At 47.1% G+C, this 15,163-nt stretch overlaps 1 protein-coding gene across 1 annotated transcript; it reads right to left on the bottom strand.

The window, feature by feature from the left end:
• Nucleotides 1–2,622: 2,622 nt before the first annotated feature.
• Nucleotides 2,623–9,564, bottom strand: LOC144676170 (C-type lectin domain family 17, member A-like). The gene is made up of 6 exons (XM_078536666.1): nt 9,487–9,564; nt 8,234–8,353; nt 7,033–7,152; nt 6,589–6,731; nt 5,550–5,656; nt 2,623–2,662 (listed from the first exon to the last, which is right to left on the bottom strand). Exons 1-6 carry the CDS (start codon nt 9,551–9,553, stop codon nt 2,623–2,625), a joined length of 597 nt encoding a protein of 198 aa, XP_078392792.1. The 5' UTR covers nt 9,554–9,564.
• Nucleotides 9,565–15,163: the final 5,599 nt, after the last annotated feature.

A 15,163-nucleotide genomic window follows, 5' to 3' on the forward strand; every position in this document is an offset into this window, starting at 1 on the left:
ATCAAACAATCCCAGGACAGGTACAGCACGGGGTTAGATACAGAGTAAAGCTCCCTCTACACTGTTCACATCAAACACTCCCAGGACAGGTACAGCACGGGGTTAGATACAGAGTAAAGCTCCCTCTACACCGTCCACATCAAACAGTCCCAGGACAGGTACAGCACAGGGTTAGATACAGAGTAAAGCTCCCTCTACACCGTCCACATCAAACACTCCCAGGACAGGTACAGCACGGGGTTAGATACAGAGTAAAGCTCCCCCTACACTGCCCCCATCAACCACCCCCAGGACACGTATAGCACTGGGTTAGATAAAGCTAAAGCTCCCTCTACACCGTCCCCATCAAACACTCCCAGGACAGGTATAGCACGGGGTTAGATACAGAGTAAAGCTCCCTCGACACTGTCCCCATCAAACACTCCCAGGACAGGTACAGCATGGGGTTAGCTACATAGTAAAGCTCCCTCTACAACGTCCCCATCAAACACACCCAGGACAGGTACAGCATTGGGCTAGATACTGCATAAAGTTCCCCCTCTCTCTCAATCTCACTATGTTCCCCCCTCTCACTCTCTCCCTCTCACTCTCACCCTCAATCTCTGTCACCATCTCTCTGTCTCACTCACTCTCAACCTCTCCATTTGTCTGCCTCTCTCTTTCTGTATCTCTGCCTCTCTCTCTCCCGCTCCGTCTCTCTCTCTCCCTCCATTGAACAGTTTAACCTACGTTCACTGGGGGCTGTTGTGTTGTTTTTGATGTGTCTCATATTCATGTAGTCGGTGTCCTGCTCCATGGTTTGTATCTGAGGGGTCTCTCTCCTCCGTTCCTGTCCTGTCTGCTTCTCTCTCGCTCTCAGATGCGTCTCAGTCTTTCCTCAGACTCAATGTCAGGGCGAAAACTTCCTCAAAACTGTTTCTGCCTCTTGGTTCCAATTCACAATGACACTTCCCCTGAGATCAGAATGAGAGGCTGGTTGTACTGACTCCAGTGGCAGCAGTCCCTCTCTCTCACCATCTCTCTCTCTGTCTCCCTCTCTCTCAATCTCTATCACCATCTCTCTCTCTGTCTCCCTCTCTCTCAATCTCTCTCACCATCTCTCTCTCTGTCTCCCTCTCTCTCAATCTATCTCATCATCTCTCTCTCCCTGTCTCTCTCTCTCTGTCTGACAGTCTGTCTCTCTTTTCCATTCCTTTTTATTCTGTCTTTGTCTCTCGGTTTCTCTATAATTTTCATTTTCTTTCTGTCTTTCTGGCTCTCTTTCTCTATTGACCTCTTTTACTGACCCTCCATCTGTCCCCCGACCCGTCAGTCTCTCTCTATCCCTCTCTGTCTCCCTCTTTCTTTCACTCTCTCCCTCTCGCTCTCTCTCCCTCTCGCTCTCCCTCTCTCTCTATCCCTCTCTCTATTGAACAGTTTAACCTACGTTCACTGGGTGCTGTTGTGTTGTTTTTGATGTGTCTCATATTCATGTAGTTGGTGTCCTGTTCCATGGTTTGTGTCTGAGGGGGTCTCTCTCCTCCGTTCCTGTCCTGACTGCTTCTCCTTCTCTCTCTCAGATGTATCTCAGTCTTTTCTCAGACTCGATGTCAGGGCAAAAACTTCCTCAAAACTGTTTCTGCCTCTTGGTTCCATTTCACAAAGACACTTCCCCTGAGATCAGAATGAGAGGCTGGTTGTACTGACTCCAGTGGCAGCAGTCCCTCTCTCTCAATCTCTCTCACCATCTCTCTCTCTGTCTCCCTCTCTCTCAATCTCTCTCACCATCTCTCTCTCTGTCTCCCTCTCTCTCAATCTCTCTCACCATCTCTCCCTCTCTCTCCCTCTCTCTCAATCTCTCTCACCATCTATCTCTCCCTCTCTCTTCCTCTCTCTCTCTCTCTCTCCCTCCCTGTCTCCCCACCTCTCTCTCTCTCTCTCTCTCTCCCTCTCTCTCCCCCCCTCTCTCTCTCCCTCTCTCTCTCTCTCCCTCTCTCTCTCTCTCTCCCCCTCTCTCTCTCTCCCTTTCTCTCTCTGTATGTCCCTGCAGTTTGTGGGTTGGCTTCTCCCTACCCCCAAATACCCCCCTCACCCCGTCTGTGATACAAGGAGGGCAGCACCCGAGAGCTCGAGTCCAGCTTGTTGGTGCTTCTCAATGTGGGGATTGTTGTTGAATTTGTTGGTGCTTCTCAATGTTGAGGTTGTTGTTGAATTTGTTGGTGTTTTTCAATGTTGAGGTTGTTATTGAATTTGTTGGTGCTTCTCAATGCTGAGGTTGTTGTTGAATTTGTTGGTGTTTTTCAATGTTGAGGTTGTTATTGAATTTGTTGGTGCTTCTCAATGTTGAGGTTGTTGTTGAATTTGTTGGTGTTTTTCAATGTTGAGGTTGTTGTTGAATTTGTTGAGGTTGTTGTTGAATTTGTTGGTGCTTCTCAATGTTGGGTTAGTTGTTGAATTTGGTGTTTTTCAGTGTTGAGGTTGTTATTGAATTTGTTGTGGTTGTTGTTGAATTTGTTGGTGTTTTTCAATGTACACATAGGCACAAATTCTAAAAGAATATTACTCTGGGGTGTTTCCAGAGGACTTGAGAATTGCAAGCGTTACCCCCTTGCTCAACACAGGGTGAAAAGATAAACCCAGCACCTACAGGCCGGACAGTTTAACCTCGACGGTGGGGAAGCTTCTGGAAACAATAACCAGGAGAAAATTAAATCGTCACAAGGACAAACGCAGGAGAATTAAGGAAATCCAGCACAGATTTGTTCAGGGAAAATACTGTTTAATCAACTTGCTGGAGTTTTATTGATGAGGGAAGAGAGAGGGTCGATGAGGGTATCACTGTAGATGTGGTGCACATGGACCTCCAGAAGGCATTCGATACAGTGCCACACAACAGGCTTGTGAGCAAAGTTATAGCTCATGGGATGAAAGGGATAGCAGCAACGTGAATAGATAGGGAGAAACTGTCCCATTAGGGGAAGGAGCGAGGAAGATAGGGACACAGATTTCAGTTAATCGGTAAAAGAAGCAATTGTGTTTTCCTGCTCATTGTGGTCACTTCCTGGATAAACATCAGGACACCGGACACACATAAGGGATTGGATACAGTGCGTAGGCTGGTGTATGAAGGAATTGAGAAGTTCGGAGCAGTATTACAAAGTTGGAGATCTTGTACATGTGTCTGAGTTGGTAGGTTCCTCAGAATGAACTGTTCCGGACAGGAGAAGGACAACCAAACTGTACTTCTCTCTCTCACCAACTGTTCGTACGCAGAAGGTGTTTTGAATTCTTTGTGAAGTGTGTTGTGGTGTGTTTTCCCAAACCCTCAGTGTGTCTGATCCACTTTACTAATCACTCTCAGCAAACTCACATTATGATCAACATGGGTTAGTTTATTTACATTTAAAACCCGGGGCAGGAATGTTCACAATGTCACACTCACACTCACGCACACACACAACTCACACACCACATATACACAAACACCCACACTCACACGCGGACACATACAGACACTCACACAAGCAAACACTCATACACACAAACACAGACATACACACACAAACATACACATACAAAAATACATACACATACAGACACACACAAAAAAACATTGCCCCACGCACACACATGCACACACACACACACACACAGACGCACACATATACAGACACACATACGCACACACGGATACACACAAACACTCACACACAGGCACAGTAATGGAGGATAGACAAAGGAAACTTTTACAACTATGGATAATAACAGTACAAGAACCACAGAGATGAAATTGAGCTCACATGATTTCCAGAGTCTGAGAAGAAAAGAGCTTACTGCACGCAAATTGAATGCCTCATTTCTAACATGACAACTATGAAAACATTGTAAGGAGTTGCTTCATTGGCTGCAAAAGTACATTGGGGATCTCCTGAGTTAGTGAAAGGTGCTAGAGAAATGCAGGGCTTCTGTCCTGTAACATTTTGTCGGATTCCTGCCTGGATTTATAATGGGGTTTTCCAATGTCAACCTTCACGCTGTCATTCCCCCCTCCCACCACTGGTGGCGCTGCAGGAGGCTCCTCCTGGGGGAGAAGGGGAACAGATGAACTTTCACCTTACGGACGTAGCCTCGGGCAGTCGGGGATTGTGGGGAAGGGAGGAGGGGCTGGGGATCTTTGGACAATCCTGACACTCTCGTTCTGTGCCCCAGTCTCTCTTCAGGAACAATATTTCTCAATATCAGCTGCCTCGACGCAGGGCAGTGCCCTTTTCTCACAGATGAAAGGGAGGCGATCGGTACAACTGGCATCATTCCAGCCGTTTATTCTGATACTGGCGCAGTTTTCATTACCATTCACATTATTCGGTTCATCCTGATCCCATCGAGTAAAACTGGGAAATGGGGAAATATAAAATACCGATAAAAATCCAACACATTCCTGCACAGAATCAACAAGATTCCAACAGCCCTGTACAAATCCCAAACTAATCCCACTGTCCCGCTCTCTCCCCATAGCCCTGTATCAATCCCAAACTAATCCCACTGTCCCACTCTCTCCCCATAGCCCTGTACAAATCCCAAACTAATCCCACTGTCCCCGCACTCTGCCTATTGCCCTGTATCAATCCCCAAACTAATCCCTCTGTCCCGCTCTCTCCCCATAGCCCTGTATCAATCCCCAAATTAATCCCACAGCCCCACCCTCTCCCCATAGCCCTGTATCAATCCCCAAATTAATCCCACAGCCCCACCCTCTCCCCATAGCCCTGTATCAATCCCCAAATTAATCCCACAGCCCCACTCTCTCCCCATAGCCCTGTATCAATCCCCAAACAAATCCCACTATCCCGCTCTCTCCCCATAGCCCTGTATCAATCCCCAAACTAATCCCACTGCCCCGCTCTCTCCCCATTGCCCTGTATCAATCCCAAACTAATCCCACTGCCCCGCTCTCTCCCCATAGCCCTGTATCAATCCCAAACTAATCCCACTGTCCCACTCTCTCCCCATAGCCCTGTATCAATCCCAAACTAACCCCACTGTCCTGCTCTCTCCCCATAGCCCTGTATCAATCCCCAAACTAATCCCACTGCCCTGCTATCTCCCCATAGACCTGTATCAATCCCCAAACTAATCCCACTGCCCCACTCTCTCCCCATAGCCCTGTATCAATCCCCAAACTAATCCCACTGCCTCACTCTCTCCCCATAGCCCTGTATCAATCCCCAAACTAATCCCACTGCCCCGCTCTCTCCCTATAGCCCTGTATAAATCCCAAACTAATCCCACTGTCCCGCACTCTCCCCATAGCCCTGTATCAATCCCAAACTAATCCCACTGCCTTGCTCTCTCCCCATAGCCCTGTATCAATCCCAAACTAATCTCACTGTCCTGCTCTCCCCATAGCCCTGTATCAATCCCAAACTAATCCCACTGCCTTGCTCTCTCCCCATAGCCCTGTATCAATCCCAAACTAATCCCACTGCCCCGCTCTCTCCCCATAGCCCTGTATCAATCCCAAACTAATCCCCCTGTCCTGCTCTCTCTCTCCATGCGACGCTAGGACTCACCTCACTGGGGTCCCATCCACCCATTTCCAGTTTCCTTCACTCTCTCGATCTGTTAGTCCGATCCAGTAAGTCCCAAGATTGTTCTCGACAGATTTATTTATGAAATTCTGCAGCAGATATAATGATCTGGTGTGAACAGTTAGTTTTATTGCCTTAATTCAGAGTGACACAGAAAACACACACACAAACACACACGGACACACTCACTCACTCACACACACACACAGGGACACACACACTCACTGACACACACAACTGATACACAAAATGCCTCAAACTCTTTTCTCAGGAAATTCTCCCTCATTCCCTCTGATTAAATATCGGGAAGACTGAAGCTTTGTTTTCCGTCTCTGTTCCAAACTCCATTCCCGAGTTACCGACTCTTTCCTGGGAACTCTCTGAGTCTGAACCAGACTGTTCACAGCCCTGGGGTCGTGTTTAATCTGGAGATGGGATTCCCACCTCATATCCACATCGTCACCATGACGGCCTCTTCCAAACTCTGTAACATCGCCCAGAACCACCCCGGGCTCAGCTCATCGACTGCTGAAACTCTCGTTCATGTAGTGTAGAGGGAGCTTTACTCTGTATCTAACCCCGTGCTGTACCTGTCCTGGGAGTGTTTGGTGGGGACAGTGTAGAGGGAGCTTTACTCTGTATCTAACCCCGTGCTGTACCTGTCCTGGGAGTGTTTGATGGGGACGGTGTAGAGGGAGCTTTACTCTGTATCTAACCCCATGCTGTACCTGCCCTGAGAGTGTTTGATGGGGACGGTGTAGAGGGAGCTTTACTCTGTATCTAACCCCGTGCTGTACCTGTCCTGGGAGTGTTTGATGGGGACGGTGTAGAGGGAGCTTTACTCTGTATCTAACCCCGTGCTGTACCTGTCCTGGGAGTGTTTGATGGGGACGGTGTAGAGGGAGCTTTACTCTGTATTTAACCCCGTGCTGTACCTGTCCTGGGAGTGTTTGATGGGGACGTTGCAGAGGGATATTCTCTCACTCTATCTCATTCTGACAGATGCGTCTGTCATTCTCACCTGTTCCTGTTCTGTATTTATGATGATGAGGTGTGAATTTAGGGATTCACATTGTAGTTTTGCCGAGTTCCACTCCTTGCTCTCCATTGACAATCTATAGCAATGATGATTATGAACTTTCCAGCCGCTCGGACAGAGAGACTCTGCAAATTTTTAAAGACTTCGTTCAGAGAAATACATCGGGACATTAGGAAAAGGAAGAGGCCATTCAGCCCCTCTCGAGCTTGTTACACAGGAACAGGAGGAGCCCATTCGGCCCCTCTCGAACCTGTTACACAGGAACAGGAGGAGGCCATTCAGCCCCTCTCGAGCTTGTTACACAGGAACAGGAGGAGGCCATTCAGCCCCTCTCGAGCTTGTTACACAGGAACAGGAGGAGGCCATTCAGCCCCTCTCAAGCCTGTTACATGGGAGCAGGTGGAGGCCCATTCAGCACCAACTCACCCGAGCAGTTTCGGAGAACGGTGCAGATGGATCTGAGGTTCCGACGTGTCTTTTCAAGGGTCTCGGACATGTTCTGGATCTTTCCGTTCAGCCCCGTCATGTTCTTGTCCATCTGTAGGACTGAGAGAATCACAGGGTCACAGAACTCACAGGATCAAAGAACCACAGGGTCTGAAGCGCACAGAAGGAGGCCATTTGGCCCATCGTGTCTGCACCGGCTCTCCAAATGAGCATTAGGACCCAGTGCCATCACCTTGCCTTTTCCCACCTGTACCCCTGCACATTGTATCTGTTCAAATAACCATCCAATGCCCCCTTGAATGCCTCGATTGAACCTGACTCTACATATTCTTCCAGCCAAAATCAATCACTTCACACTTCTCTGTGTCAAAATTTGTCAATCCCCTACCTGCCCACTCCGACACCTGTCTATGTCACAACAGAGCTAGAGTGAGTGATGTGGATGTGGGATATATCAGAGTGTTACAGTGAGGGGTGTGGGATATATCAGAGTGTTACAGTGAGGGGTGTGGGATATATCAGAGTGTTACAGTGAGGGGTGTGGGATATATCAGAGTGTTACAGTGAGGGATGTGGGATATATCGGGGTGTTACAGTGAGGGGTGTGGGATATATCAGAGTGTTACAGTGAGGGGTGTGGGATATATCAGAGTGTTACAGTGAGGGGTGTGGGATATATCAGGGTGTTACAGTGAGGGTGCGGGATATATCACAGTGTTACAGTGAGGGGTGTGTGGGATATATCAGAGTGTTACAGTGAGGGGTGTGGGATATATCAGAGTGTTACAGTGAGGGGTGTGGGATATATCAGAGTGTTACAGTGAGGGGTGTGGGATATATCAGGGTGTTACAGTGAGGGGTGTGGGATATATCAGGGTGTTACAGTGAGGGGTGTGGGATATATCAGGGTGTTACAGTGAGGGGTGTGGAATATATCTGTTAGTGTGAGAGGGTTTGAAAATATGAATAAACTACGCTGCTGATTTAAATCTAGAGAGATGTTGCTGCTTCTCCCTTTAAAGTCTCACCTTACAAACTGAGGGTTTGGGTAAACACACCACAGCCTATTTCCAACATGAAAACACCCCTGCTTACGGACAGAGGGTGAGAAAATAAAGGAGTTCAGTATTGCCTCCGTTCACTCTCTGTAACAGTTTGAGTGTGAGGTTCAGCTTCCTACCTTGGACTCTTAGCCCTATCGCAATAGCCAAACTGATGATTAAGACAATGAAGCAGGCGATGCCAAGATGTGTTGAAGTTATTGAGCTTCGTCCTCCAGCTGTTTCCTGTCCAGTTTTACCTGGAATAGAGAAGTAAAGATTGGCCCATGTTGAGCAGCCTGTGTAACTGCACTGAACAGACAATGGTGACGTATCTACCTCCCTTATCGAGAGAAACAACAACCACGTTACTCATTTATATCCCTCGTTTCACATCCCAGCGCACGGTACAGGAGGCTTATCAAAGAGAATCGAACACCGAGTCACACAGGGAGATATTAGGGACAGGAAACCAAAAGCTCAGACACAGAGATTGGTACAAGGAGAGTCTTAAGGAGGGTAGCGAGAGAGACACAGACAGATAGAGAGAGACGGATAAAGAGGGAGACAATGAGAGAGAAATAAAGAGAGACAGAGTGAGTGAGAGACATATATTTCGGAGGAGAGGTTTAGTGAGATTTCTCTGCAGCTCAGGGCCCAGGCAGCTGAAGGCTTCCGGGGATAAACATAGATACAGAGTAAAGTTCCCACTACACTGTCCCCATCAAACACTCCCAGGACAGGTACAGCACGGGGTTAGATACAGAGTAAAGGTCCCACCACACTGTCCCCATCAAACACTCCCAGGACAGGTACAGCACGGGGTTAGATACAGAGTAAAGCTCACTCTACACTGTCCCCATCAAACACTCCCAGGACAGGTACAGCACGGGGTTAGATACAGAGTAAAGCTCCCTCTACACTGTCCCCATCAAACACTCCCAGGACAGGTACAGCACGGGGTTAGGTACAGAGTAAAGTTCCCACTACACTGTCCCCATCAAACACTCCCAGGACAGGTACAGTACGGGGTTAGATACAGAGTTAAGTTCCCACTACACTGTCCCCATCAAACACTCCCAGGACAGGTACAGCATGGGGTTAGATACAGAGTAAAGCTTTCCCTGTACTATCTTTATCAAACACTCTATCTCATTTTCTGACTCTCTGTCTCTCGTATTCTCTCTATCTGTTTTCCCCTCTCGCTCTCTATGCATCTGTGTCTCCCTCACTCTCCCTTTCTCTCTCTCTCTCACTCTTGTTGACCTCTCTCTCATTCTTGCTCTATTTCTCTCGCTGTTTCTCCATCTCCACCTCTCCCTGTCTCTCTCTATCTCGTTGTCCCTCTCTTTAATTCTCTCACTCTATCCCTCTGTCGAGCAGTTTAACTTACGTTCACTGGGGTCTGTCGTGTTGTTTTTGATGTGTCTCATGTTCATGTAGTCGGTGTCCTGCTCCATGGTTTGTGTGGAAGGGGGTCTCTCTCCTCCGTTCCTGTCCTGTCTCCTTCTCTCTCTCTCTCAGATGTGTCTCAGTCTTTCCTCAGACTCGATGCCAAGGCGTAAACTTCCTCAAAACTGTTTCTACTTTGTTCCTTTTTATAATGCCACTTCCTCTGAGATCTGTGTGACAAACTGGTTCAGTTAACCATGTACAGCAGCTGATGAAGGCTTTACATTTTTGCCAAGCACAGGGAGAGCCAACCTGGCTTCAGGGAACATCGGCAGAATTCAAAATCATTTCACAAGCATCTCGACTGCTTGTTATAACTGGAAAAGGTCTATACACACACACACTCACACACTCAGACACTGACACACACTCACATGCACACACACCCACACACTCTCACACACTCACACTCATACACTCACACACACACACACACAGACACTGACACACACACACACACTCACACACACAAACACTGACACACACTCACACGCACATACACCCACACACACACACACACAGACACTGACACACACACACACATTCACTCACACACACACACTCACACACACACACACACACTCAGACACTGACACACACTCACATGCACACACAATCTGACACACACACTCACACTGACACACACACACATACACTGAATGACCCTCTGAACCCTCCTGGAAACACTAACCAATAACCTGGGAGCAAATATCACTTGTCATTTTATTCCAAAGTGGAAGGTTATTCTTCCTATTGGTCCTCCTGGTGAGCATTGAGGTCAGATCTTGCCTTCACTGACCAGGCAGTGAGCGTAGGTGCATCCATACGAACATGTGAGCATAGGAACCAGGAGCAGCAGGAGGCCATTCAGCCCGTTGTGCCTGCCCCACCATTCAGTAAGACCATGTCTGATCTGAATGTAAGCTTATTATGTCACAGCCAAGGGTAAAGGCCGAGGGCTTCAAATTCAAATCCCAGACGGAAACTTGAAACAACTGTTACAACTCATTTTTGTAATTTGTAAGTTTCGAGATGCAAACCACCCCCATCAAACCCACAGCAATGAGGTTGACCCTTAAATGCCCTCTGAGCAAGTGCGATTAGGGATGGGCATAAATGCTGGCCAAGCCAGGGGTGTCCACAACCCATGAACTAATAAAGAAAAACTCGGAGACACCGGCAAACAGCTGTTATGGAAGTATAATCATTCTGAGAATGTTATTGTGATTTATTGTAAAAGTAGGTGCAAAGTGGGGTTTGGATCGTTTTTCTGTGTTTAATCGGCTTGGAGACAGCTGGTCTGGAGGCTGAGATTCATGAAAAGAAGCTCGGTTTGAAATAGGTAAACATGGCTGAAGTTTTAGAATGTGCGGTGAGGAGAATTTGCATTTTTAGATAAATCAGAGTAGTTTGAATTTCAAAGAGATGTGCATGCCTTGCCAGAGAAGCGAGGCCAAGCAGTGTGTTTATTTTTCCCAATGGTTACTGATAGTATTAGCACCATAAAGAGATTTATATTATGAGAAAGGTAAAGATCCAAAGACTTTTGGGAACAATGGGATTTACATTAAAAGGGAGAAACGTGTATAAAGGAGAAGAAGCTGTGTGTCACAGAGAAAGGCATTGCAAGATCTACCAGAAGTGTGAAAAGCCTCCAGCATTAAGCTGCTGTCTACAGAAACTGAAGCTGGGAAAAACACACTTTGGATTCTACTGTACACCGTATTGTCATGATTTGCCTGGATCTGTTTGAAAGTCTAATTGATTTTTCCTGTTGCCTTAATGGGGGTGTAGCTGGAAGCTCGATTAATTAGGGGCTTTTTGGAGTTATTATGGTAGTAATTTGTCGACCCGTGTATGTGCTTACAATCATTTCATTTGTTAATGAATGTTTAATTTAGGTTAGTAAAAAAATCTCTAGAGTCTTGGTGGACTTATTATTACTGAATTCAGGGCAGGCATCTCGAATTAAAATATAAATTGCAAAATAGTTGTGACCACATGATCAGGATTCCCTCGTGGATTTGATCCGCCTGGCACACATCATCTGCTGTGTCATAACAGAGCGTCGGGAGAGGAATGGTTACAGCAAAAGTACGTAGGTTGGTGTATGAAGGAATTGAGAATTTGGGAGCAGTATTACAAAGTTGGAGATCTTGTACACATGTCTGTGTTGGTAGGTTCCTCAGAACGAACTGTTCTGGACAGGAGAGGGACAGGCAAACTGTACTTCTGTCTCTCACCAACTGTTCGTACGCAGAAGGTGTTTTGAATTCTTTGTGAAGAATGTTGTGGTGTGTTTTCCCAAACCCTCAGTGTGTCTGATCCACTTTACTAATCACTCACAGCAAACTCACATTATGATCATCTTGGGTTAGTTTATTTACATTTAAAACCCGGGGAAGGAGTGTTCATAATGTCACACTCTGGACCACACACACACTCTAAAGCTCTCTCTCACACATACAAACACTCACAAACTCACACGCATACACACACACACACACATTCACACACACACACATTCACACACACAAACACATGCACACACACTTGCACACACACAAACACATGCACACACACTTGCACACACACATGCCCACAAGCACAAATGCGCACACACAGAGACAAAGAAACACAGATGTACATGCACAGACATACACACACACAGAGGCACATACACACACCCCGACCCACCGTGCGTGCATGCACACACACACACACACACACACACTCAAACATACTCAAACATTTAATTCCCTCTGATTAAATATCAGGAAGACTGAAGCTGTTTTTTTCCGTCTCTGTTCCAAAATCCATTCCCGAGTTACTAACTTCATCCTGGGAACTCTCTGAGTCTGAACCAGACTGTTCACAACCCTGGGGTCATGTATAACCTGGAAATGGGATTCCCACCTCATATCCACATCGTCACCAAGACGGCCTCTTCCCAACTCCGTAACATCGCCCAGAACCGCCCCGGTCTCAGCTCATCGACTGCTGGATCCCTCGTTCATGTAGAGGGAGCTTTATTCTGTATCTAACCCCGTGCTGTACCTGTCCTGGGAGTGTTTGATGGGGACAGTGTAGAGGGAGCTTTACTCTGTATCTCACCACGTGCTGTACCTGTCCTGGGAGTGTTTGATGGGGACTGTGTATAGGGAGCTTTACTCTGTATCTAACCCTGTGCTGTACCTGTCCTGGGAGTGTTTGATGGGGACAGTGTAGAGGGAGCTTTACTCTGTATCTAACCCTGTGCTGTACCTGTCCTGGGAGTGTTTGATGGGGACAGTGTAGAGGGAGCTTTACTCTGTATCTAACCCCGTGCTGTACCTGTCCTGGGACTGTTTGATGGGGACAGTGTAGAGGGAGCTTTACTCTGTATCTAACCCTGTGCTGTACCTGTCCTGGGAGTGTTTGATGGGGACGGTGCAGAGGGATATTTTCTCTCTATCTCATTCTGACAGATGCGTCTGTCATTCTCACCTGTTCCTGTTCTGTATTTATGATGATGAGGTGTGAATTTTGGGATTCACGTTGTAGGTTTGCCGAGTCCCAGTTAACTTTCTTTGTTAAGAATTCAAAGCAATGATGATTATGAACTTTCCAGCTGTTCGGACAGGGAGACTCTGCAAAATTGTAAAGACTTAATTCAGGGAAATACATCGAAAAATTAGGAACAGGAGGAGGTCGTTCAGCCCCTCTTGATCCAGTTACACAGCAACAGGAAGGGGCCATTCAGCCCCTCTCAACCCTGTTACAAAGAATCAGGAGGAGGCCCATACAGCCCGTCTCGAGGTGAGGTTTGTGGGGTATATTAGAGTTTTACAGTGAGTGGTGTGCGATATATCAGAGTGTTACAGTGAGGGGTGTGGGATATATCAGAGTGTTACAGTGAGGGGTGTGGGATATATCAGAGTATTACTGTGAGGGGTGTGGGGTATATCAGAGTGTTACAGTGAGGGGTGTGGGGTATATCAGAGTGTTACTGTGAGGGGTGTGGGATATATCAGAGTGTTACAGTGAGGGGTGTGGGATATATCAGAGTGTTACAATGAGGGGTGTGGGATATATCAGAGTGTTACAGTGATGGGTGTGGGAGATATCAGAGTGTTACAATGAGGGGTGTGGGAGATATCAGAGTGTTACAGTGAGAGGTGCTTAATATATCAGAGGTGTTATAGTGAGGGGTGTGGAATATATCAGTGTTAGTGTGAGAGGGTTTGAATGTATGAATAAACTACGCTGCTGATTTAAACCTAGAGAGATGTTGCTGCTTCTCCCTTTAAAGTCTGACCTCACAAACTGAGGGTTTGGGTAAACGCACCACAGCCTATTTCCAACATGAAAACACCCCTGCTTACGGACAGAGGGTGAGAAAATAAAGGAGCTCAGTATAACCTCCGTTCACTCTCTGTAACAGGTTCAGTGTGAGGTTCAACTTCCTACCTTGGACTCCCAGCCCTATTGCAATAGCCAAACTGATGATTAAGACAATGAAGCAGGCGATGCCAAGATGTGTTGAAGTTAGTGAGCTTCTTCCTCCAGCTGTTTCCTGCCCAGTTTTACCTGGAATAGAGAAGTAAAGATTGACCCATGTTGAGCAGCCTGTGTAACTGCACGGAACAGACAATGGTGACGTATCTGCCTCCCTTATCGAGAGAAACAACAACCACGTTACTCGTTTATATCCCTCGTTTCACATCCCAGCGCACGGTACAGGAGGCTTATCAAAGAGAATCGAAGACCGAGTCACACAGGGAGATATTAGGGACAGGAATTCAGAAGTTCAGACACAGAGATCGGTACAAGTAGCATCTTAAAGGAGGAGAGAGAAACAGAGAAATTAAGGCAGAGGGAGAGAAAGAGAGAGATAGATAGATAGGCGGAGAGGTTCAGCGAGAGTTTTTTGCAGTTTCGGGCCCAGACAGCTGAAGGATTCGGGGAACAACCATAGGTTCAGAGTAAAGCTCCATCTACACTGTCCCAATAAACACTCCCAGGACAGGTACAGCACGGGGTTAGATACAGAGTAAAGCTCCCTCTACACTGTCCCCATCAAACACTCCCAGGACAGGTACAGCACAGGGTTAGATACAGAGTAAAGCTACCTCTACACTGTCCCCATCAAACACTCCCAGGACAGGTACAGCAGGGGGTTAGATACAGAGTAAAGCTTCCTCTACACTGTCCCTATCAAACACTCCCAGGACAGGTACAGCACTGGGTTAGATACAGAGTAAAGCTCCCTCTAAACTGTCCACGTCAATCACTCCCAGGACAGGTACAGCACGGGGTTAGATACAGAGTAAATCTCCCTCTACACTGTCCCAATAAACACTCCCAGCACAGGTACAGCACAGGGTTAGATACAGAGTAAATCTCCTTCTACGTCGTCCCCATCAAACACACCCAGGACAGAGACAGCACAGGGTTAGATACAGAGTAAAGCTCCCTCTACAGCATCTCCATCAAACACTCCCAGGACAGGTACAACGCGGGGTTAAATACAGAGTAAAGCTCCCTCTACACCGTGCCCATCAAACACACCCAGGACAGGAAAAGCACGGGGTTAGTTGCAGAGTAAAGCTACCTCTACACCGTCCCCTTCAAACACT

The sequence above is a fragment of the Cetorhinus maximus genome, unplaced genomic scaffold, assembly GCF_964194155.1.
Source record: "Cetorhinus maximus unplaced genomic scaffold, sCetMax3.hap1.1 HAP1_SCAFFOLD_1398, whole genome shotgun sequence".
Taxonomy (NCBI): domain Eukaryota; kingdom Metazoa; phylum Chordata; class Chondrichthyes; order Lamniformes; family Cetorhinidae; genus Cetorhinus; species Cetorhinus maximus.

Coding starts and splice junctions, on each gene's coding strand:
- LOC144676170 (XM_078536666.1), bottom strand. CDS start 9,553: ATGGAGCAGGACACCGACTACATGAACATGAGACACATCAAAAACAAC. Junction 7,153..8,233: donor GATAGGGCTAAGAGTCCAAG/GTAGGAAGCTGA, acceptor TGATTCTCTCAG/TCCTACAGATGGACAAGAAC. Junction 6,732..7,032: donor CGTTCTCCGAAACTGCTCGG/GTGAGTTGGTGC, acceptor AAAAATTTGCAG/AGTCTCTCTGTCCGAGCGGC.